General features: G+C 39.3%; 1 protein-coding gene across 2 annotated transcripts in view; it reads right to left on the reverse strand.

Annotated features, from left to right (window-relative positions):
• Positions 1–26,278, reverse strand: part of LOC126473178 (RISC-loading complex subunit tarbp2) — a 144,265-nt gene that overhangs the window by 65,024 nt on the left and 52,963 nt on the right. For both annotated transcript variants that reach the window (XM_050100067.1, XM_050100066.1), the window contains exon 3: positions 9,412–9,541. In XM_050100067.1, coding sequence (XP_049956024.1) covers positions 9,412–9,541 — 130 coding nt within the window. The remainder of the gene's footprint in view (positions 1–9,411; positions 9,542–26,278) is intronic.

The following is a 26,278-nucleotide window of genomic DNA, read 5'->3' on the forward strand; positions in this document are numbered from 1 at the left end:
TCCAGTTACAGTGAAATTCCGGTTAGCTGTACAAATTGTTTTCAGTGACAAATATTACAATCAGGAAGGCCGAAGAAGAGTTAATACTATCGAAAGTATGTTAAAGAAGGATGGGTACACTATTTAGGAAATAAGATGCACTATCCATCCTACATTGTGACTGCAAACAGATGAGTCTCCCCAGGGAGAACTGCATCCCATCGCCCTACTTCAGAAAGGAATAGAACTAAGTGTCTTCTGCCCACTGATGAGACACAAGTGTCTTCAGCATAGTTAAATATGACCTCAAACTGAAAAAGCCACGAGTGTTCTTGTAACTGAGGGCAGAAATTCATTAGACAAACAATGACAGCAGCACAAACGAGACAAAGACATGTGCCACACCAGACTGCTCCAGCCCAAAAAAATCATCTTTTTCTGAAAATTTACTTATGTGAAAACACACACTGCAGTACAACTAAACAAAAATCTTTTGACTGTGACATCAAGGACACCGTGGATATTCACCTTTCTTGAAAACTTGTGAAAAGGGACAATGGGTTCACTAGCAGTAAAGTATATGGTATACAACATTAAAATAATTACACATTTACTTCCAGTGCACTTCTGATGATGGCCACCACTGAGATTCGAAGCATTAGTGGACATGTGACTGATGGAAACAACCACCAGTCCCACAATGCAGGCCAGGAGAAATGGTAACAGGTGCATACAGAGCAGACAATGGGGTAAACACTATGTGACAACTCTTAGTTTGATAAGTTTTAAATGTGGCTGCTTGGTTCAGTGACCATTTCTACATTAAAACTGAAAAAAATGAGCCTCAGCCACTATTATTTTTAGTCTCACTGACCAGGTTTCAACACTCCCAAGAGTGCCTTCATCAGAATTAATTCACTAAAAATAATAGTGACCGAGGGCTCATTTGTTTCGATTTTATCTTCGTTTGATGTTGAAATATTGTGCTATTTTGGCACACACATCCAATGCTGATAACAGAGAATTTATCCTTTAAGACTTCTTTCAGGGAAGACTTATGCCCCACTTAGTAGGGAAAGTGGTTCAAGGACACAGACATTTGCCTACACAGGGTGATTCATGAAGATATGCAAATATTTTAATACATTATTCTACAAGTAAAACTAAAGAAAAAAGTTCATATAAACATAGGTCCACAAATGTTTAGTTATGGAGTTACGAAATAAAATATTTTGCGTGATATTTAGCAACTTTGCTAATATGAAGCCATCACAAAACTGCACAAGGTTAAAGAGAAGCACAATTTCCATTAATTTTGTTGTTATTGGTCTGGTAAATCTATTAAAATGTGTCCCAGACATGCATCTGCAGTAGTTTTCCAGAACATCCAGAGAAGCAAAGATTATTATAGGAGTAAATTTGTTTACTTTGCATTGAGAATGTAGAAACGTTTGTGTCATAGTTGGCAACTGTTAAGGAGTTGCTGCAGTTGTTTCCCAACCTTGAAACGAGTCAGATTTCTGTATTGTTCAGTGAAAGAACATAACAACAGTGTATTTAAGTGAAACAACGTAGTAACTGTTGTTTGTACGTTATTTATGAAAATGGATGCCTTTCAAATTTACGACAGAGGAATATGCCGGTATGGTGTTTATTTATGGCAAATGAGATGGTAATGCTATGGCTGTAGTTAACAAATATTGCGTACATCATCCAACTCTGAGGATTCCGAATGCATGAACCATTAGTGGAGTATTTTTATGTTATGGGAGACAGGTTTTCTACCTAGTATTCATAATCAGTACAAGCAGTCGATACGTGAAGATGATGAGGGGGATATTATGGATGCTGTTCAACATAGCCCGGGAACCAGTACACAACGTATCTCTCAACGATTAGGCATTTCACAGTCTAATGTATGGTGTACACTGAAGTACAACAATCTGCATCCTTACCATAAACAAAAAGTGCATCATTTACATCCAGGGGATCCTGCCTTTCACTTGGAGTTGTGCAACTGGTTAAATACTAATTGGCAGTTACACACCTACATTTTATTTACTGATGAGGCACAATTTACTTGAGATGGTATAAACAATTTACATAATGAGCACGTATGGTCTGAAGCAAACCCACATGCAACAGTGCAATGCAATTTTCAACAGCGATTTAGCGTAAATGTGTGGTGTGGTATAATCAACACACACTTTACTGGACCATTCATTTTCCTAGCATGCCTAATTAGCGAGACGTGCTTACAATTCTTTTAAGAAGAAACGCCCCGCTTGCTCGAAGGTGTTTCACTTGCTACGTGATTGGCAAATGTATTTTCAACATTACAGTGCACCATAACATTTCACAAACACTGTTACTACACATTTAAATGACCATTTTCCCCAAGACATGGTGCCACATGCTTGTGGCCACCCAGATTGCCCAATTTAACACCAATGGATGTTTGTGTATGGGGATTGATGAAAGACATAGTTTATGAGGACAAAGTCAATACATGTGATGCATTACTTGCTCACATAATGAATGCAATAGATGAAATTAAGAACAACCCTGTGAAACTGAAATGAGCAACAAAATTTGTTCGTACACATGCACAGCTAAATGCATTGAACTCTGTGGAGACATTTTTGAACATTTATTGTGAATGTATAATGAAACAGTATGTACACTGTACAAATTACTTAACACTGAGTTTTGTTTTTTTCGGTTAACATGAATTTACATGTGCTGTGGTATTATTAAAAGCAGATTATCTGACACATTCATACAGTTTCAGTTAACGTTATTACCATCATTTTTCCAAAATTAAATTCTCTGCAACTTCTGTTGAAAACTTTGCGCAACTGTATGGAATTAAAAAAAAAGGGCCAAGTAGTTAAGGAATTAAAATTTTTACAAAATTACTTCTTTGTTTCTCTGTATGTTCTGGAAAACTACTGCAGATACACGTCTGGGACATGTATTATTAGATTCACCAGATCAATAACAACAAAATAAATGGAAATTGTACTTTACTTTAACCTCGTATAATTTTAAGATGGCTTCATATTAGCGAATTTGCAAAATTTGAGGCAAAATCTTATTAGCTGTAACTCAGTAACTAAACATTTGCAGACCTATATTTATCTGAACGTGTTACTTGTAGAATAACATATTAAAGTATTTGCATATCTTTGTGGATCACCCTGTATATGCTCCCAGAGGTAGGTGTCAAAGATTACATTGTAATGTGAAATGGGATTAATATAGCGATTTGGGTCACTATCAAATTCTGTAAAGAAGGGCAATTGTGTGATGATTAAAATGTCTTGAGACTAGGAACAGAAGTGAAAAACGCAATACCGAAAAGTAGGACTTTTGCATGCTTAAAGCAAAGTGAGACTCTGGCAAGTTTGAAATTTACTTTCTCGAGAATTTTCATAGAGTTGCATCAAACTGCTATGGGTGATTGCTACGTATGTTCTAAACTTCACGTCCCATGAATATATTTTTAAAAAATTACAAAAATCCAATTGCCTTGTGGTCCCCTTGGGAGTCTTTCATTCGCCTTCCCTAACACTGAATTCACCTGATGATCCCACTTCAAATTGCTTCTAGTTCATGCATGATATTACATGCTGAAGAGACACACCATTAGCCTTGTTATCAGATACTACACAATTCTCTCTCTTTGTTATAGGTCTCATCTTACATTTAAAGACAATTGCTACTCGTTACACTTAGTGGAAATTCTATCTAAGTCTTCCTGCAATTCCTTCCAATCATCCAATGATGATACTTAAAGTATACACAACAGCATAATCAGTGAACAACTTACAGTGCTGCTTATCCTCTATGATAAATCATTTGTGTGTTTTCAAAACATGAATGGCATCAAGTACTGATGAGTTGGAGCAAGAAGTGATACGAAACTGAAAGAACAGCATGATTAAATACCAGAGCAAAACAATGTTCATCTATCCAACTGAGATACAACCAGCCACTAAAAATATTGTTTGATAAATGTTCTATTAACAAGAATCATACAGACACAGAGGTCACTTCTAGTGAAGGCACTGACAAGAGAGCAAACAATCTTTTTTAAAATGTTACTGGCAGGATGGACCCTCAGAAAAACTTCTGTGATCTACAAGTGGAAACAGTGACATGAACAATTAATTCTGTCCTCTCCCAGTGTGCAGTGCCAAAATGAGTGAAAAATGCACATAATGCAAGAGAATATGTGAACAAAGCAGAACAAGATGTGATGTTTAAATTCAAAGACTACAATGGCTTCATAAAGATTGCCTCAGTATATTTAACAAAATCAGTGTGCCCTAAAGAAAATACCAAAACATACTCAGAACTGGAGGATGCAGATAGAAAACAACTCCGAAGTCTATAACCAGTTAACTAGTGTAAAAGAAATGAAAGATCCTCTTCACAAATGAAATATCCTCTTCGTAAAGTTTATACTACAAGGAATGAAGCTCTCATCCCAGAGAAATTTATTTTTAAGTTCATGAGGAAGTACGCATAGTTCATAACCAACCATCCTAACACATGATCTTCAACACTTTGCTTTTATCAACATAATGACAGATGTTCAACAGATTTGCTTCACACAATTTAATTCTTAGTGTGTCATGGTTTTGTGTGTCAATGAGGTCAAGCTGTATCAATTCCGGTGTATTCTCAGGCAAAATGGCAAGAGAGTTCCTCAATAAGTGACTCAGTGGATTTATACTGTCAATTTGGTGATACAAGCATTGAAGGTGGCTATGAAGTTACTAATATTTTTGTTAAATGTACTCTTAAACCTGAAGTTTAACTTTTCAGTCACTTTCTTCAGTTAGGAAAATAGGTGTAATTGCCCAACTTCTGTTAGGTCTGAAACAGATTTAGCTTACAATTAAACGACAAAATATGATAATGCTGAGTATCAATTTATCTTTACTTTCAAAGTCACACATTTAAATGGTGATGTCAGTCCGAAATGCTGAATCATGTAACCAATCTGGATTTTTTCTTTTATTCAGAGATATATCTGGTCTTTTCAGTCCTGAAAATTTCAGTTTCTATAAATCCTATTATGTAGGAGAGCCTTCAGGGATGTGGATCAAGTGAAGATATATAGTAACAGACACAACCATGCACTCCATATTTAGAGGTGCTGTTAAATATTGTTGTTTGTGTATGATTTTGCATTTTAGCAGACACTGTCCAGCCTTACAAAGACAACATAATGGTTGCAGCTGGTCATCAAAACATGGAGAAATGGACAAAATATACTAGTTTCATCCTTGCAACAGTCCACTAAAAATGAGGGAGAGTATTTCAAATTTCAATGAACCTGATTTTTGAGCATAATCTTTGACAAGAAATTAACCTGGTTTCCACAGTAGAAAGCTTTAAGAAGGAAGCGCATAAAATCATTGGCCAGTATGGGAGGCAACAACAGACAAGCATGCTGTATAGACAGGTCTTGTCTCCTGTAGCGTTGATTCTACAAGATCTATATAAGTTCTCAGACTGATTTGAGAACATTATTTACTGATTTTCTAGGGCATTTTACATCAAGATGTTATATGCTTCCCATCATGGCGAGCCTTCAGCGATCTGGATTTTTTACATTACCAGGCAGAACCAACCACTGCTAGCTACTCTGTAAAGTACACCAACACAAAATTCTGACTGGTGCTGATCTATTCACACTGATAATTACAGTAATTATTATTTTCAGTTCTAGTATTGTATTGTGATTGAATTGCAGAGTTCATCCTAATTCCACTCATTATTAACTACAAATACCTTTAAAGACTACATGTACTGATACAGAAGTTTAAGTATTACTAGCTCATTGAAGAGGCTTCTGCAAGATGTTCAACTGTCAACTTTGCACAATATTCTTATTGCACTCTTCTGTAGGTGAAATAATTTGTTTTATACATTAGTTGTGTCACATCAGAAAATACAGCGTAGGACAATACTGAGTGAAACTGTGGTAACAACATCTGCAGCTCAACAAACCGAAGAGATATTCACTTATAAATGGCCAGCAAAACGCAAGATATCAACAAACGTATTTTCGTTGTAGTTTCAGGATTTTTAAAAGCTTTTGTGATCACCACATGCTGATATGCCTATTGTTTCAAGGACAAGATTTTCTGTTTACCTATTCTTCGGGCAGTTCTGAAAATGTGGCTCATTTTGATGCATTCTTCTCAGACCGCTATCATTTGTTTTGCAAGTAAGGCAAACAAAAATATTCAGCAATAATATTCAGAAACTCCCAAATTATTGTTTCTCATAGGAGTTCGAATGATATTAGTGAATCTACACAGACAGACATCGAGGAGCCATCATGCTCTTACAGAAATGTACGTATTTGGTTGGTCAGACCTATCTGACAGAAAAACCACCACTCAAGTATATACCGTATTTACTCGAATCTAAGCCGCACTTTTTTCCCGGTTTTTTTTAATCCAAAAAACCGCCTGCGGCTTAGAATCGAGTGCAAAGCAAGCGGAAGTTCTGAAAAATGTTGAAAGGCGCCGCCACAACTAACTTCTGCCGTCGAATATACGTAGCGCTACACAGGTATGCTTTGTAGACACAAAGATAAATACTGACGCCAAAACCACTGCGTCAGTAAATAAATTTTAAAAAAAGTGGAAGACGAGCTTTTTTTCTCCGCCCCGAGTTTCGACCACTGCATTTTCATACATTATCCAACGAAGTAAATACAAATTCCGTATTGTTCATCTTCGAATGTAGCAGCATTTCAATGTACTACGAAAATCCGACTGGCAAGACTGTTTGGGATGCTAATTGTGTTGGTGAGGCAGTAAAGTCACTGCAATTCACCTTGGAGGTGTGGCGGTAGTCCCGTACCACCCTCTGACGGTTGTCAATATGGCCAACTCCACGTTCTGAATTTTTTCCTACCTGTGAGAAGAGATGGTTGCTAATAGGAACTTGATGAATTGTGAATCACACGCAGTACTCTCTTCGCCATAAGAATAATACTAATATAAACATTTTGTCATGTATTCTTTCATGTTTGCTGCTATCGAATTTAAATCCTGTCTGCCTAATAAACTACGAAACTGGAGTGAGACAACAGTAAATGCGGAAGAGTATACGTATCACGTCATGTTTATATTCGTATTACTCTTATGCCTAATAGTGATACAGTCAGAAATGAAGCACGGCAACTGACTAGATTTTTAAATTTAAGATGACTCCAATTTCTGTGCAGAACGTAATGTACTAAAGAGACGTCTGCAAAGATTTTCAAACGGAGAAAAATTTTCGCTACACTCTCGTTCAGAACATCATTTATCATACGCAGTCTATTATTTGGTTCTTGCTTATCATTATCAAAGAAAGCAGTGGTGTAAGTAACAAAAAATAGCAGTCTCTTGCCATTGTTTCGCTAATGAGACGATTCCTCTTTTTTTTTGTAAGCGGTGGTTGCGCACACAAAAGCAAGCCATGCCGCGAGCGGCGACAGGCCGTAAACACGCACTATCAGAATGCGACAAACAAGCATGACACAGTTCAGTAATGCATTTTCAGCTTAGAGTGACGTAAACACCTATAACAAAGAAATCGACACTTATCAGATCAAAGCAAAATAAGCAAACAATTCAAACCAGACGAAGCACGTGCAAAAGGAAGGGTACCCGTATAAATACGGACGGAGCGCCTGGCGCATAGCAATGGCTACCTGGTAAAGCTTAACTGCTAAGCTTACGACTCGAACCAAACTACTGTAGCTGTATCGTCATTCATTCGACCTAAATTGTGTCTTATATTACAATGGACCAACTTTGCTTCGATTTGGAGGTGCGACCTAAAACTTTTCCCTCCCCTTGAATTTCGATTCTCAAATTTCAGGTGCGGCTTGGATTCGGGAATTATTATTTTTTTTTTTTCATTGATTTCAAGTCTCATTTTTCAGGTGCGGCTTAGATTCGAGTGCGGTTTAGATTCGAGTAAATACGGTACATGTCTATAACAGTGGGACGACTCCTTGACATTTGTTTCAGTGCAGATGTACTAACAACATCCAAATTTCTATGGGAATAAATAATTTCTGAGTAGGGGTTAATAGATGACGGCTGCTGCACTGCAGTGTCCAATAAGTTGGAAATTTTAATTGGTCACGAACTGTATACATATGGCCGAAGAGGTTACAGTAACTGCTCACAAGAAGCGGTAAATCCAAGTTCAAATTTCGGTCAGACACAAATTTTCAACTTCCGTCATTCATTTACTAAATATATTTTTTTAAAGTAAAAACTTTTAATGCCTAGATCGCAATTTTCCTATCATAATTAAAGTTCAATAACTAGTTTCAGTTGTTTTCTGCAACCATCTTTGTAACGTACAAAACATGAAAAGGCAGTGAATAAGCAATGGAAAGCATTGTTAGCTGTAGTCATACAACAATATGCATTCATAAGTACTAAAACAATAACAGTACACCACGAGCAAGCTAGGTTATAGACAGTAATTTTGCATCTTGATAGTCATATAGGAAATTGTCCAGTTGCACAAGTAGAAATTGGATCAACTAAATTCTACACCACACAGGATCATTCTTGTGTAAGCCAGGCTACAGAGCAGCAGACAGTTTTTGGAATGGTTTCATATACCGTTCTCACAATAGTACCCATTATACTATTGCAAATAACGAGCTTTCGATCAATATTCTACTCATGCAACTGACCAATTTTCTATTTGACCAACATGCACAATTACTGTTTACAACCTGGGTTGCTCACAGTGACATTTTCAACTATGTACTGTTATTGTCTCGGTACTTACAAAGTCATGCTGTTGTGCGACTACAGCTAACGATGTTTTCCAATGCTTATTCACCACCTTTTCACGTTTTGAACAATCTGAAGATGGTTGCAGATAACAACTGAAACTGGTTATCAAACTTTTATTGTAATAGGAGAATTGCGGTCTAGGCATTAAAAGTTTTTACTTAAAAAATTGTTTAATAAACCACATTAAGACCACTGTCTCCCACCTGACCATGTCAGGCTTCATTTTCGTCACTGACTTAACACAATGCCCTGCACATGAGTCACGAATTCCCATCCATGCCTTCTCTTTCTTTCCTTCTCCTCTATTTCATATAAATGTAAGCTACTTATGGTCTGTTTAGATTATCATATTATGCTGTGATTTGTGATAAGGAATTCATTTGCAAAATAATGTTAAATTATAGTCAACATAAATCTGAAAAACCATGACAAACCCAGCTATGTAACTATATGATTATCTAATAAAATAAGTTATCACTGGATATGTAATGGGAAACTATCAAAATAATTTAGGAACATATGAAATTAAAAAGTTTTGCTTGTTGGCAATTTGATCAAAACTGTAAGCTATAAAAGACAGCAATAACATTCCTACACTTCTGATATGTTCTCGCTGTTCACGACGACGCCATCATCTCCACTGTTGGCAGTAACCATCATTTTATCAAGTAGAGCCTTAGCTGCTGAATGTTTAGCTTCCTTTTTCGAACGTCCTGTCCCCATAGCTGCAACCAAAACATCCAAGAAAAACATTTAAATTGACAGATCTTACATAGCAAATGAAAAACACTGCATTAAACTGTAACTCGGCATAATTAATAAGTTGTCTAATTTACATCCTGCAACACTGTTGGTTTTTGAAGTGTATAAGCGCAGTTCAATAAGTACTATTATTTGAAGGCAGATTTCATTGTTACAAGTTGGTGGTATTATTGTGTACAGCCCTTCTTTTAGACGACACTGAAACAAAAATGACACTAAATCTTAAGTTATTTTGAGTATGGAAGCCCAGTAATACTATGTGACTTTTACAGAAATGGAAGAAAGTTCAGTATTGTATGGCGATTCACTTTTTGCATTTGGACCAGAAAACATGACAAGATAACAATGAAACTGAATGCTGTTTATGTTGAATCTTTGTTATCAGAAATGACAAGTTAGATAACAGTTTAACAAATTAAAATAACATTCATCTTTGATGATAATCGTCCTGGACACACGGCAGATGAGCGTACCATAGAAATCACTGTAATTCTCACTTACCATAGAACAAAAGTGTATGAATTAGCAGAGGCCACAGATTTGCCAACACAAATGTCAAATTATATTTTATACAAAAAGTTGCTGATGTAAAAGTTGTCATGCCAATAGGTGCTGAATTGTTGACAGTGGATAAAGAGTGAGTTTGCCTTGTTCATGGTAGAGAACAACATTCTCCAGCTTTCAACTCCAAAGCTGTGTCTGGTGCAATGTAAAAGGCGTATGAAGGTCTCTTTGCATCAAATAGTCTGGATGAGATGTTGGGGCAAGTGAACATCTCTAATATGAAACTAAGTTGTTTAAGACCTCTTGTCATGATGGGGATATAATGTTCACCCAACAAGGACCCTCTTTTCTAAATTTCTCAACTGTGTACCCAGTGCCTCATAAAATAGTATCTTCTAAATTTCATAGGTATTTTAAGGAAATTAAAGCAGCTTTGTATAAAAAAATGTTTTGTAAATACAATAACGCCAAACAAGAAAAGTTGTCCTATTTTATATGATAGTTATAAATGCCTACAGATGTGCCCAGTTTGCAATCAGCACCCCCAAATTGCCACCTGACAGCTGGCGTCACTGTAGCAACAAAAAACCTACACCTAAAACATGTTACTCTGCTGCTGCTGATAGAAATGAAAAAGGCAAAGTTGCTAGGAATACATATGACTGGCTAAATGTCGAAGGATAGCAATGCCAACAAAGTAACTAATATAACCAAATATATCAATTTTGAGCTCATCTTCAGCTACAAAGGTAGTGTACATTGCAAAATGGACACTGACAGAAATGAATTTGCGCACTGCATCTTTGCCAAAGTAAAGGGACCTGTTGGATTTCCTGATGCACTAACACAATGAAAAGAGTATCTTCTTAAAAACATCTGGACCTGTTGCCTACAGGAATAAAAAGAATCTGCCTGTAAGCCGAAAGCACCGCCCACTGTGGAGGGGGCGGGAGGTGGGGCTGTACGCCACAGCCATGTTGTGGACTTAACAAGATGTAGTTTATTATTTGTCACTTCCACCTATTCTTCTTCCCATCAACACATGATTGTATGTTCAACAGCAAAGCAAGAGCATGCAAGGGGATGGCACACTGAACTAACTGAAAATCATGACACCACCTTGGCTGCTGCATCTGCTCTTTCTTTGTCCACAATAGCTATGTGCCCTGGTACCCAGTAGAAAACCATCTCCTTTCCCAGCCTTTGCAGTCTGAGGAGGGTGCCCTGGGTATTGTGGACTACTATATTTGCTGGGTACAACTGTTGTAGAGAATTAAAGCCATTCAGGGAATCTGAACAGCCTAGGAATTTAGTACTCATAACATGCCTCATCTACTCCAGTGCCTGCAAGATCATGTATGATTCCAACCGAAGACTGAAGTCCTGAGGCAATCAGACATTGAGGATATGATTGGAGAAAACAGCAGAGCAACCAACAGAATCCCCCTGTTTAGACACATCCATAAATACAGCTACAGAGTAGTAGTACTCAGTTAAAATGTCATAAACAATTTATTAAAAATATACGCAGAAGTCTAATCTCTCTTGTAATGCGCTAGATCTAAACTCACTCTGGGCCTCTGCAGTAATCAGGATGGCAAGAGGTTAAAACGCTGACTTTGGGGTTGTAGTTTCTCCAAACCAAGTGACTCCATCATATGCTACACATGGATCCTAAACAACCTTGTTGCTCATAGATGACAGGAGAAAAGGGGTGCCAGAGATGGATGGGCAAAAGAATAGTGTGTAGGTGGATTTGGAGAAGCGAGGGACTTACATGCTTGCAACAGTGGACAGAAATCTCCAGAATTTATACCAAGAGCAGCTACAGAGTTGGCTGGTCTCTAGCGATCAGACCAGATGACAGTTAACCATTCGTGCCAGGGCCTCTCCTGCACAGCTCATTAAGGCAACACTCCGGTACTACTGGGACGTGAGGTACTTTCCCGATTTGAGGGGGCATATCAAAACTGCCTCTTTCTACAAGTTGGGAAACTAGCTTGTCTGCCATACCAAATTGAAACAATCGAGGAGGATTTCCTATGACAATGTTGGCAAAGGTCTACCTATGCCGTACCGGATTTGGTTAAGACCAGGTGCAGTATCACATTAGCTGCAACAGGCAGAAGATGTGCTTTATTGGTGTTACGCATTTCAGCGATTTTGACTGAGATAAACTCACGCTGCAGTGTTGTTTTTCAGCAGGCCAGTGTAGAAGTACGCCCAGAATCAACCAAGTGACATATCTGTGCAATATGCACATTTATTCATGTAAAAATCCCAATATGGAATTTTCCTTTGTGTGAGACCACGTGTACTAGAACAGTGTGCTGATCTGAAGTTCTAGATTCGCATATTTTACTGTTCATGTTGCTTCTGCATAATCTTTCACTGTTTATATCACTACCCGTTTGTACTGTGATATATTGTGAAATTTCGAACATTCGTGAGTGGTGCGATAAACTCTTACAATTATCATCAATTATAGGCTAAACTTAATTGGGCTCTTTCAAAATTTTTGAGAACAGTAGGCCTATCCTCATCCAAAACAATCTTTCTCCCATTTCATTGTACAATTACGTGAGAAATAGATTAATTTTGAGAACTTCTGGACACTTATAAAACTATATTTTCGTAAGTTACCAGTAAGTGTGTTTTGGATATGTAATTTATCTCATAGCAAATCATAATTTGTGGTTCACGGTTCTGACAATGACTACATCATCCCTGAATTTCATTGTACATCAACACAAATAAGCATATGTTTTTGAGAAATTTCAGAAGCTATTAACGTCCATTGCATAATTTAGTTACTGTAGCAAATATTTTAATTAACATATTGTGTTACGTCTAGTTTTCCCTTGAAGAGGAGTAGCTCTATACATTATCTGCATTTATCATGAATTAACTCTGTATTCAGCTTCGTAAACAGCTATAATTAACCTCAAAACTTTTAGGAAACTAATAATTTTTTGCCATAGATTTGTGTGTTGCCTTAATAGACATCTTGTCTTGTGTATTTGCTTCGATTCTTATACATCGTTACCAACTTTTTAGCTCAACAGATTAAATGATAATCACTGGGCATAATTTAAAGTTATTTGTTCACTGCCTTGTAATACACTGCACCAACCAAAATGCAGCCCCAATGTGAATGCCATTCTCAAACACAGGATGAATTGGTTGATGTTTACAAACAGTTGGAAAATGCACTGACTGCTGTCTAATGATTGGCAGCTGCTGCAAATCAGTGGGTTGGAAGAGCTCCTGAAAGTCATGTAGCTGTGCTGGTACTAGAGGTACCTCAAGTACTACCCTCTCCTGTGGATCCTGTCTCCTCTGCACAAAGTACAGGATCTGTCATTACTCATCCACTTGACCACGCTGTTCCAGCTCGTCGGCACCGTTGTGAGTGGTGGAGCGCTCCGTGCTCCAGGGAGCCGTGTCACTCACAGTGACCATTCAAGTGGGCCGGCACGTGGCACAGCTGGCTGAGGCAGGTGGCAAGACAAGCGTTTTGATGTGCCAGCTGCTTCTTACAAGATCGGCAACCTCATACTCTTAGCTGCTAAGACGTGGTGACATGCTACACCAGGAAATACGATGTCCAGGTAATAAATAAGAAACAATTGTTTTACAAGAAATTGCATACTAAATTTATTGGGCCTCTGTAGCTTGACATTTTCTTTTCATCACAAGATCGGAAATATCAGGCACCAACGTGTTCGCAGCGTTAATGCGGAGGATGGTCTTCATTGTTGCATCCTGAAGAAACGATCGTTCCTTACTTTTTACTCTTTTCATTGCTGAGAAAAGCTGCTCACAACAATATGTAGATCCAAACATGCACATGATCTGAGCGGCATTGTTGTGAAGCTTGGGAAATGATTTTTGCGGTAATGAACGATACCATCGTGACAAATCCAACGTGTTGTTATACCTCTCTTTCAACAAAGTTGAATTTTGCAAATCAGTTATCTCCAATTGAAGTGACAGTCACAAGTCATTGGGGGAAACTGAAAAAGGTGCGCTGAACACCTTAAGTTCCATTTCTGAACTAGTGAGGTCTCGGAATCGTGTTTCAAATGACGTGATGAGCTGCTTTAACTTTGCTTGGTAATCGCCGAAAGTAGTACCTTCAGGTAGTTTTAAAGAAGCAAGACGATTGAAGAACGTTAAATATCCATTACTCATCTGCCTCTCAAATAAACGTAACTTTTCTATGAACGCTTTGCTCTGGTCGTGCATGTCAACGCCACCTTTTTCCTGAGCTGTGTCTCTAAATCCGCTGCCATGTCCAGGATTCGACGAGACATTGTTTGCTTCGACAGGCAAATCCATTCAATTGCCTGCACCTCCATTGGAAGCAAAAATTCTGCAACTGCTACCATGCACAATTTTACGAGTGGTCCCACCGAAAACGGCTTGCCACTTGTCGCAATGATGTGAGCGACCCTGTAGCTTGCTCGAATTTCAGATTCAGTAGTGTTTTCTCCGCTCTCATTCACCTAAAAATTATAAACGCATTACAGAACACGAACTATGTTCCGTATTACGAAACCGTTTTTGGACTTACGTCTCCTGGTATGTCGTCCTTATGCCTGGCTACCAGTTCTCTGCGTACAACACCTTCTACCTGGTCATAGTGCGCTGTGTGAAAACGTGTATAATGTCGTCGTATGTTGTACCTCTTCACAGAATTAAATACTTTATGACATACAAGACACTGCGGACAACCATCCCTCTCAATGAATAGAAAGGCATCCTCCAATAGAGGTACAGGGCTCCCGCGGCTAGTCATAGCTGTCATTCAACACGGATTATTGCATCAGTTGGGGCTGCATGCGGCCAGGGTGCAGTGAGTTCGCTTTCCCCCTCCACTCGGGCTCCGAGCTGCCGCACTGAGTGCTCCAGAGCACTCCGGCTCCCTGGAGCTCGGTTGGAACAGCCTGCACTTGACTGTAAGTGGCATGTCAATGGTAGATCTAGGCACCCTGTACAGGGTGGATTGGGACTAGAGGACTAAGCGAGTTTTACTGATCCCCCTAACCAACAAGTTTGAGGCGCTGTCTTTCACTGATACTGAGACAGTGGGACTCACTTCACCTGTTTTGGGGAAACCCTTTGGGTCCAGTGTAGGCAAACACAAAAGGGGAGGGGTCTATCCTTCATTGGCAGTTCAAACATACGATGAATGATGGTACCATGTAAGGAAATGGTAGCAAGGGACAGGAAAGGACACAAGGTGTACTCAAGTGTGTATGAATGGGGGCCTCATTCAACATGTTGAAAAAGCTATTCCAACAGCAACTGAGGAAACATGATGCAACTGACTGCACATTGTGCCTCACGTTGATGCAAATGATGCCTGTCATCTAGGCTCTGAGGTCATACTTGTGTAATTCCAGCAACTGGCACAGAAGGTTGAGACAACCAACCTTGTGCACGGATTTTTCAAAGAAACTCACAATTTGCGGCATTGTCCCCAGAACTGATCATGGCCCATTGATTGAGAGTCGTGCGCATGGACTGAAAAAGAACCTTTGGAAGTTCTGTGACAAGCTAGGCTGCGACTCCCTGGACTTGCGCCATAGGGCTAAGAACTGTAGGGTGCCCCTAAATGGGTCAGGTGTACACTACACATCAGAGGCAGCTGACTGTGTGTGGTGGTGCTCACAAGGGTTTTTAGATTACACAACACTATCCAAGCCAGATAATGTAGAAAACGCAGATGTATCAGTCTAAAAATCAAATGAAAAGCATCCTCCAGCTGAGAGTATTAAAATCCTAGTCCTTAGCTTCCAAAGCATTTGCTACAAAATGACAGAGTTCGTAGAGCTGCTTACAAGCAGCGAAGCTCACAAAATACTAGGTACAGAAAGCTGGTTGAAACAAATTGGTAGCAGTGAGATTTTGGGGGGGAAATTTAAGTGTATAGCGAAAGGATATGTTAACAGGAAATGGAGGTAGTGTATTTGTCTCAGTAAACAAGAAACTCAAATCCACTGAGAGAGAAATTGAAGCTACATGTGATATAGTCCGGGCAAGACTCAGTATTAGGGGTAGACACAAAATGGTAATTAGATCCTATCGCCCACAAACCTCATCTCCTTGTGTAACCTAAAACTTTTGAGAAAACCTCAGCTCACTTGCACATAAGCTCCCCAATCATACTGCAATCATCTATGGAGACTAACCTGCAACAATCAATTGGTAAAATTACTGTTTTGTTAATGGTGGATGTGATAAGATAGCCTGTGAAACTTTACCAAATGCCTTCTCTGAAAACTACCTAAGACAGATACTTAGGAACCCCACTCATGATGGAAATATATTGGAGCTAATGGCAACAAATAGACCTGACCTCTTGGAGGATGTCCTTATTGAAACTGGTATCAGTGACCATGACACAGCAGTGGCAACAATAATTACCAAAGAACAAAGGACAACTAAAACAAGCAGAAAGATATATATGTTCAGCAAACTACATAAAAATCAGTAGCGTCATATCTCAATGTGGAACTTTAAACTTTCAGCACAAGGCAGAGTATGTAGAGGAACTACGGCTCAAGTTTAAAACACTAGGTGACCATACACTGGATAGATATGTACCCACTAGAACAGTTCATAATGGGAGATAACCTCCACGATATACAGTCACTGTAAAGAAACTTCTAGAGAACCAGAGATTACTGCATAATAGGTGTAAAACAAAGCACAAGGCTATAGTTAGAGATGCTGAATGCAGCACATGTTTGGCTGTCATGAGAGCAATGTATGATACCTTCAATTACTACCACAGCATAATATTGTCAAATGATCTTTCACAGTACCCAAAGAAATTCTTGTCCTATGTAAAGGCTGTTAGTGACACCAATGCTAGTGTCCAGCACCTAGTGAATGAGAGAGGACCTGAAATTGAGGGTAGCAAAGCCAAAGCTGATATGCTTAACTTAATTTTTAAATATTTATTTACAAAGAAGAATTGCCCCAAATTAAGCCTTGTACCACTGAAAAGATGAATGAAATAAGTGTTAGTGTCAGTGTTTAGAAATAGTGGAAATTGTTAAAACTGAAGAAAGCTCCAGGTAACAATGGAATCCACGTCAGATTCCATACCGAATTTGTGGTGGAGTTAGCCCCTCTAGTAACTAAATTCTATCATAGTTCCCTTGAACAAAAAACCATGCCTATTTCTTGGAAAAAAGCAGGTCACATCTGCCAACAAGAAGCGTAGTAGAAGTGATCAACAAAACTACTATCCACTATCTTTGACATCAATTTGTTGTATCAGGTAGAAGCAGTATTTCTCGATTTCCAAAAAGCATTTGTCTCAGTACCATACGTACACTTATTGGCAAAAGTAGAGTCATATGGGGTATCAAGTGAAACTTTTGGCTGGATTGAGAACTTTTTGGTAGGGAGGTCACATATGTTATCTTGGATGGAGAGTCATTTTCAGATGTATAGGTAACTTCACGTGTACCCCACAGAAGTATACTGACAAGGGGACCATCAGTAGTGTAAATAATGGATTTGGATGGGTCTCTGATATGTTGTAGAGACACGTGCCCCAATAATGAGGCTATCCGCTTTTTTAGCGATGGGTCTTGGTTTTCAAGAAAATTGATTTTGAAGTTCAATGCACCGTGTAATACAAGTAACATTAGCCATGTTCCAAACCAAGTAAGTGTGGCACAGCAGTTAAAGTCTACAGTTACCACACTGGAAGTACCATGTTCGGGTCCTTTCGTGGTTTTGCTTCCTTTTTTTTATCAGAATACTCCGACATTTTTCCATTTTAATTTACAGAATATCAACAAAGAGTGTAAATTGTGTGAAATTATTAAGAAGTTTAAATTCCGTAGGCTCAGTCAAACAGAAAGCATACTGTTCGCATGGATATCCCATCCAAACTCTGTGTGTTGTGACAGTGTATCGCCCTGGTCACCGCCTTTTATTTGGCTACAGCGATATAATTTGGTAATACACAAGAGTTTGCACAGACAGTCCTCTGTATTATGAACATGTATCACCATGGTCAAACTAATGACAGTGACCTAGCTCCCAAACCACTAGTTTGAATTTGCCTTCAACATCCGTTGCTCGCAACGCATTGTTAATGCCACGTGTGTTTGAAGAATACAGTGAAATGTGTGACCCAAGTGTGTCTACAGAAGTGCCACCAGAATACGATACATCAGAGGTAAAGGAGCTGAATGACCAATTGAGAGGCAAAAAATCACGAAATACACCGAAAAGTTGCTTCATGACTTAAATCTTCTAGCAAATACACGGTCCAGCACGATCTCTGCTAATTCAATTGCAATTGGCAATGAGATACGTAACACAATACATGACCTGTTGGACGAGAGAGAGATCATCGATGGTGATAAATTAATAAACATCAACGAAGAAGATGAGATGCACGAATATGAGGTAGTAAATTTCACTTTTGTGTTGATGTTCTCTTTCTTGCAGACGAATCAGTAGAGGGAGATGGCGATTTCATCGCCGATGAATTTGCACACGAACCAGCAGATTATGTGCCTCTATCCTACAAAGAATGAGCAGTTGCTCTTGCAGTAGATCATCCAAAATGGAGCCTGAAGAGTTTGCAGTCCAACGGTGTCTCTCAATTAAAACAGAAATCAATGCTATATCAATGGAAAGAGGATATGAAACGAGGTGGAAGTCATCGTGATAAATGGAACACTATCAATCTTGAGACATATGAATGGTTTGTCGAAGTGAGACAGAATCTGGAACAGGTAAATCATATCAAAATATATGTCAAATACACTGTAAGAAAGAGACTGGCTTGTGAAAATAACATAATTTCTTCCCGAGCAGGTGACAACCAGAAATTTACAGCAATGGGCTATGAACACTGTTGATCCACTTTCTGGGATACCTTTAATTTCGCAGCCACCTCGGCTTGGGTCAAACGATTTAAACAAAAGCATAAAAGCAAGCAAAGGAAGATCATGAAGTTCATCAGTTCTAAAGAATGTGCAACGATGGAAGTACTATTAGTAGCTGCACACAAATGAAAATACTTATTGGTAATTTTTTACTAAGTAATCAACACTGATCAAACAGGCTGTCAATATCAATCAACGTACAATAGACCCCTCGCAAAGAAAGAGGCAAGAACTGTTCTCATGCAGAGAAAAGATTTAAACAACGCAAGTCATTCGTACACAGCACAGTCCACTAACTGCATCAGGAAAGGTGATCTTGCATGTTTGTTTATGTTTACAGGAACCGTTGCGAAAATTTGGCCCTAATGTTCAGAAAAGAGTGGATGAATTAACATTCAAATTTGAAAACGTAATTGTGTCCTGCACAAAATCAGGGAAGTTCACAAAACTGGTATAAAAAGACTTTTTAAAACCTTTGATTCTTCTTTCCTTGGGACAGAAAAAATTTTAATATATCATTGATGGATGGGGAGGGCAGACTGATCTGACCGCATACAATCACATCTTCATGGATGAGAGGAAAGTGTGCATCTGCTCCGTAAAAGTTATTTCACCGAAGTGTACTCCACTTTGCCAGCCTTGTGACGTATATTTTTACAGACAGGTTAAAATTTTCACAAAGAAAATTCAGAATGCTCCCAATTTGTTGGAGATCAACAGCACAATCGCGTCCAGGGATAATTCCATAAAACTGAACTCATTAATTTTGCATTTTCAGGGCACCTGCTTCTTCGAATATGATCATACATGCATGGTCCACATCAAAGTTAATGGGTGAAAGAGAAACCTTTTTGAATGTAAATGAACAATGTTATCCAGTATCACTCCTAAAAACTCCGTGCACCTGCAAGACAATAGCTTTTATGAAATGTGTTTGGTGCTGTAAAACATTGTGTTTCAGTTGCTTTTATGACAAATACCATCCAGGTTTCTGTCGTGGCATAGTAAGCGATGCACGCGATAGTAAGATTTTGTAACAATGATGTGAAAATTACATTACTATGGCAAAACTGAATATTTCTTAATAATTTCACACAATGTACACTGTTTGTTGATATTCTGTAAAATAAAATGGAAAAATGTCAGACTATTCTGATTTAAAAAAAAAGCAAAAACACGGAAAGTACCCGAACACTATACCCCCAGCATGATAGCTGTCGACCTTAAATGCAGTGCCACACCCACTTGGTTAGAACGTGGCTAACATTATGCGTATTACAGCATGCAGTGAAATTCAAAATCAATTTTCTCGAAAACCAAGGTCCGTTGCCAAAAAAAAACGGCACATCTGAGACTCATCAAAATCCATTATTTACACTTCTGATGGTCCCCTTGTGAGACATGTGCTGTTCACATTGTATATTAATGATCTTGCAGACAACATTAACAGTAAAATCATGATTGTCGCAGATGATGCAGTTATCTGTAATGAAGTACTACCTGACATAAGATGCATAAATATTCAGTCAGATCTTGGTAAGATTTCCAAGTGGTGCAATGATTGGCAATTTGCTTTAAACATACACAAATGTATATTGTTCACTTCACAAAATGAAAAAACAGTATCATATACCTATAATATCAATGGGTCACTGTGAAAATTGGCCAACTCTAACAAATACCTTGGTGTAACACTTTGTAGGGATATGAAATGGAACATAGGTTCAGTCATGCGTAAAGCAGATGGTAGACTTTGGATTAGTGGTAGAATACTGCGGAAGTGCAATCACTCTACAAAGGAGATTGCTTACAACTCATTTGTGCAACCTGTTCTAGAATATTAGAATTTGCTCAAGTGTGTGGGACTCATATCAGAGAGGACTAACAGGGGATATTGAACATATAGAGAGGAGGACAGCATGAATGGTCACAGGCTTGTTTAATCTGTGGGAAAGCATCACAGAGATACTGAGGGAACTGAACTGGAAGACTCTTGAAAACAGACATTAACTATCCAAAGGAAGTTCACTGACCAAGTTTCAAGAACTGGCTTTAAATGACAACTCTAGGAATGTATTACAATCCCCTATGTTTCACTCTCATGTGGAACGTGAAGATAAGATTAGAATAATTACTGCACACACTGAGGCATTCAAACAATCGTTCTTCACATGTGAATCGTACAATGGGACACACTCTCTGCCATGTACCTTACGGTGGTTTGCAGAGTATAGATTTAGATGCAGATGTAAGGTAATGTTCACTATAGTGCATTACTGTACATTTCTCAACTATGTCTGTGGGGACAGAAGTGCTGCAATTTATAACAGGAAAGGTCACTTTATCAGGACTGACTTCAGTGAACTAAACTTCAGATAATGCAAGTTTCTCAACAGGTTGCCTTAAAAAGAAACCAATAGTAAATGAGCCATGTTGGCTTATTTTCCGAGCTGTTATCTCTCTGCTTAATGGCGCAGTTCATTTTCCTGTCACACCACCAGGTGGTGCTTTGGTCTTCTGGTAGTTGGCTCTTTGATTATAGGGAGTTAGAGGCAAGTTGTTGACGAATGATAGGGCAGTGAGAGAGAGGAACACGTGACGAATGGTGAGTGTGCCATCACAAGGGCTAGTCGGTGGTCGCTCGTCCAGGTGGGCAGCTACATGTTAGGGGCCATGTTGGTGTGAAGTCTTGAACTCTACACTGTTGCGCCCAACTGACTATCTGAATTTGGGAGTAACCATCTGCTGACATGGGTGTCATGATCACATAGATTTTCTTTGGTAACCAACCATCCTACCTTATTTTTGGGTAAGGTACTTCTGTTTGTGAATTTTGGGACGTGTGCTCCAGTGCTAGGCTTGCTCCCGTTAGGCTGGTTTGCCTGCTGTTACCCGTCACTTCATACTCAAGCTACTAAATTCACCCCCTCTCTGTGCGTACTCCACTTACGGATGATATATTTGAGTGCTTTTCTTTTTATTGCAATTTGTTCAGCATTTTGCTGATCTGTGTCACTACTACTTGGGTGTTACATCAATTTGGTTGTAATATGTTCTAGGGCATCACATATGTTAGTGACCACTGAGGTCGAATATCAAGCCTGACCTTTATGGTGGCAAGTTTTTGCTTGCCCAACCTGTGCATGAACTGTAACATCAGGAATGATCACGATGAGCGAATGCTAGTGGCCCGATCAATGTTGGCTAGTATTGTGTACTTGTGTTGGAAGGGCTTGGCGAGATCCAGAACTTCTCTTCAAAGAAGGAATTTATTGTTTACTGTTGTGTATTTCATTACTATTATGATCTCATGCTGAAGTATTAGTGCTCAAACATTTTTTGCTACTTTTATGTTTACTTAAGTGAATTGGTTTTTATAGGAGTCTTGTTAATAGTTGGCTGTTTAATCAAATCAACTGCTATGTTTGGTCATTACTGTTAAGTGATTAACCACATAATCACCTTTGTTGTATTTATGCAGTCTTTTTAATGCTTAGATTTTGGTCGGTGTCTGGTTTGCATTTTGTATTCTTTTGTTGGGCCTCGAGAATTTACTTATTTTGATGCTGAGTCTTGCATTAATTATAAGTCTTAAAAGAGTTAAACTTCTAGTTTTATGTTTTCAAAACATATGCTTTTCCTAAGTTAATTAACTTTGTTTGTTTGCCCTCAGCTTTCTGAGTTGTTCATAGCATTGGCGCCATTGGTCCTAGCGTGTTATCCACTATCCGCCGATTCACCGGGTGTGGCAAACCCATGTCGGCTGTGTTTGTGCATGTGGTGCAGTGTTCCATCTCCTGTCTGGTGGTAGCCTCTGAGGTGGCACAGCCTCCTCGCTTGCTATGGCATCTCTCTGTAAGTTAAGTTCTTAACCTTTCTGGCATTCTGAGGTAATTTTAAATCAAATTATCTGCTACCCTAAGCCACCCTACCCAAGCCTTGCCACTGCCAGCCCGGGCTTGTCTCATTATTGCTGCCTAAAAATTTGCTTGATGATCTTTCAATCCTTAATTGTGGATTGCTCTAAATTAAAAAATCGTTGTTACCTTTCTGTTCCATAATTGTTAGTGCCCAAAGAGTGCTCCTAATCTTTTATCATAATGCTGGGCCTGTAAATTTTAAAATATTGTTGAATGCTGAACTTGTAAAATTTTGAATATTGTTACCTACGTATGAGTGGCCAAGTAAGTGGTCCCGACAGTCGGGATACCAGTTACTTTGGAATAAGGCTGGGCATCTCTGACATATTCTGAGTCGTGGTCACCTTTGTGCTCATATGGCAAAGACTACCAAATCCACCGGTTAGTCCCTCAGCCGTTAGGGGTAAAACCCAATGGGACTCGGGGCAAGTAAGGCTAGCAACCTGCTTCCCTGGTACTTTAAATATGATGCTGGCAACAATCAGAGCAAAATGCCTCGGACCTTTGGAGGTGACGGAGTCCCACCTCTAACTGACAAACCAGGGACTGCTAAGATACGACTTGGCAAACAAATGGTAATGAGATGGGGAGCTATTAATATCAATGGGGGCTACTCTGGGAAGAAGGTAGAACTGGCAGAGGCTGCAAGTAAGATGGGGCTGGACGTTTTAGCTGTTAGTGACATTCGGGTAAGGGGTGAGAACGAAGAGGTAGTGGGAGAATACAAGGTCTACCTGTCAGGAGTCAAAGCAGGAATAGCACAATGGGGTGTAGGGCTTTACATCAGGAAAGAAATGGAACCCAGCGTAGTTGCAATAAGGTATGTAAACGAACGACTGATGTGGATAGATTTGACAGTGTCTAGCAAGAAAATTAGGATTGTGTCAGTATATTCGCATTGTGAAGGGACAGATCAAGATAAGATGGATAGTTTTTATGAGGCACTCAGTGATGTAGTTGTTAGAGTAAAGGACAAGGACAGTGTTCTGCTGATGGGTGATTTTAACGCCAGGATTGGAAATCGAACAGAAGGGTATGAAAAGGTTATGGGTAAATTTGGAGAGGATATGGAGGCCAACAGGAACGGGAAACAACTCTTGGATTTCTGTGCCAGTATGGGCTTAGTAATCACAAACTCCTTTTTTAAACATAAGAACATTCACCGGTATACTTGGGAAGGCAGGGGAACCAGATCTGTCATTGACTATATAATAACAGATCAGGAATTCAGGAAGGCTGTGAGGGACACACGTGTATTCAGGGGATTCTTTGATGACACTGATCATTATTTAATCTGCAGTGAAATTGGGATTGTGAGGCCGAAAGTGCAGGAGGTCAGGTCCATATGTAGGAGGATAAGAGTGGAGAAACTTCAGGATAAGGAAATCAGGCACAAGTACATAACAGTGATCTCAGAAAGGTACCAGTTAGTTGAATGTAGTCAATTACAGTCATTGGAAAAGGAATGGACAAGGTACAGGGACACAGTACTAGAAGTGGCTAAAGAATGTCTTGGAACAGTAGTGTGTAAAAGTAGGATGAAGCAAACAGCTTGGTGGAATGATACAGTCAAGGCAGCCTGTAAAAGGAAAAAGAAGGCGTATCAAAAATGGCTACATACCAGAACCCAGGTAGACAGAGAAAGTTATGTTGAAGAAAGAAACAAAGCCAAACAGATAATTGCAGCATCCAAGAAGAAATCGTGGGAAGACTTTGGAAACAGGTTGGAGACTATGGGTCAAGCTGCTGGAAAACCATTCTGGAGTGTAATTAGCAGTCTTCGAAAGGGAGGTAAGAAGGAAATGACAAGTATTTTGGACAGGTCAGGAAAACTGCTGGTGAATCCTGTGGATGCCTTGGGCAGATGGAGGGAATATTTTGAAGAGTTGCTCAATGTAGGTGAAAATGCGATCAGTAATGTTTCAGATTTCGAGGTAGAATGGGATAGGAATGATGATGGAAATAGGATCACATTTGAGGAAGTGGAAAAAATGGTCAATAGACTGCAGTGCAATAAAGCGGCTGGGGTGGATGAAATTAAGTCGGAACTCATCAAATACAGTGGAATGTCAGGTCTTAAATGGCTACACAGGATAATTGAAATGGCCTGGGAGTTGGGACAGGTTCCATCAGACTGGACAAAAGCAGTAATCACACCAATCTTTAAACATGGAAACAGAAAAGATTGTAACAACTACAGAGGTATCTCTTTAATCAGTGTTGTGGGTAAAATCTTCTCAGGTATTGTTGAAAGGAAAGTGTGAGTATTAGTTGAGGACCAATTGGATGAAAATCAGTGTGGGTTTAGGCCTCTTAGAGGTTGTCAGGACCAGATCTTTAGCTTACGGCAAATAATTGAGAAGTGTTATGAGTGGAACAGGGGATTGTATCTATGCTTTATAGATCTAGAAAAGGCATATGACCGGGTTCCTAGGAGGAAGTTATTGTCTGTTCTACAAGATTATGGAATAGGAGGCAAACTTTTGCAAGCAATTAAAGGTCTTTACATGGATAGTCAGGCAGCAGTTAGAGTTGACGGTAAATTGAGTTCATGGTTCAGAGTAGTTTCAGGGGTAAGACAAGGCTGCAACCTGTCTCCACTCTTGTTCATATTATTTATGGATCATATGTTGAAAACAATAGACTGGCTGGGTGATGGCTCTGAGCACTATGCGACTCAACTGCTGAGGTCATTAGTCGCCTAGAACTTAGAACTAATTAAACCTAACTAACCTAAGGACAGCACACAACACCCAGCCATCACGAGGCAGAGAAAATCCCTGACCCCGCCGGGAATCGAACCCGGGAACCCGGGCGTGGGAAGCGAGAACGCTACCGCACGACCACGAGATGCGGGCCTGGCTGGGTGAGATTAAGATATGTGAACACAAAATAAGCAGTCTTGCATATGCGGATGACTTAGTTGTGATGGCAGATTCGATTGAATGTTTGCAATGTAATATTTCAGAGCTAGAGCAGAAATGTAAGGACTATGGTATGAAGATTAGCATCTCCAAAACGAAAGTAATGTCAGTGAGAAAGAAATATAAACGGATTGAGTGCCAAATAGGAGGAACAAAGTTAGAACAGGTGGACGGTTTCAAGTACTTAGGATGCATATTCTCACAGGATAGCAACATAGTGAAAGAACTGGAAGCGAGGTGTAGCAAAGCTAATGCAGTGAGCGCTCAGCTACGGTCTACTCTCTTCTGCAAGAAGGAAGTCAGTACCAAGACTAAGTTATCTGTTTATCTGTGCACTGTTCAATCTTTCGACCAACTTTGTTGTATGGGAGCGAAAGCTGGGTGGATTCAGGTTACCTTATCAACAAGGTTGAGGTTACGGATATGAA

Source organism: Schistocerca serialis, chromosome 4, assembly GCF_023864345.2.
Source record: "Schistocerca serialis cubense isolate TAMUIC-IGC-003099 chromosome 4, iqSchSeri2.2, whole genome shotgun sequence".
NCBI lineage: Eukaryota > Metazoa > Arthropoda > Insecta > Orthoptera > Acrididae > Schistocerca > Schistocerca serialis.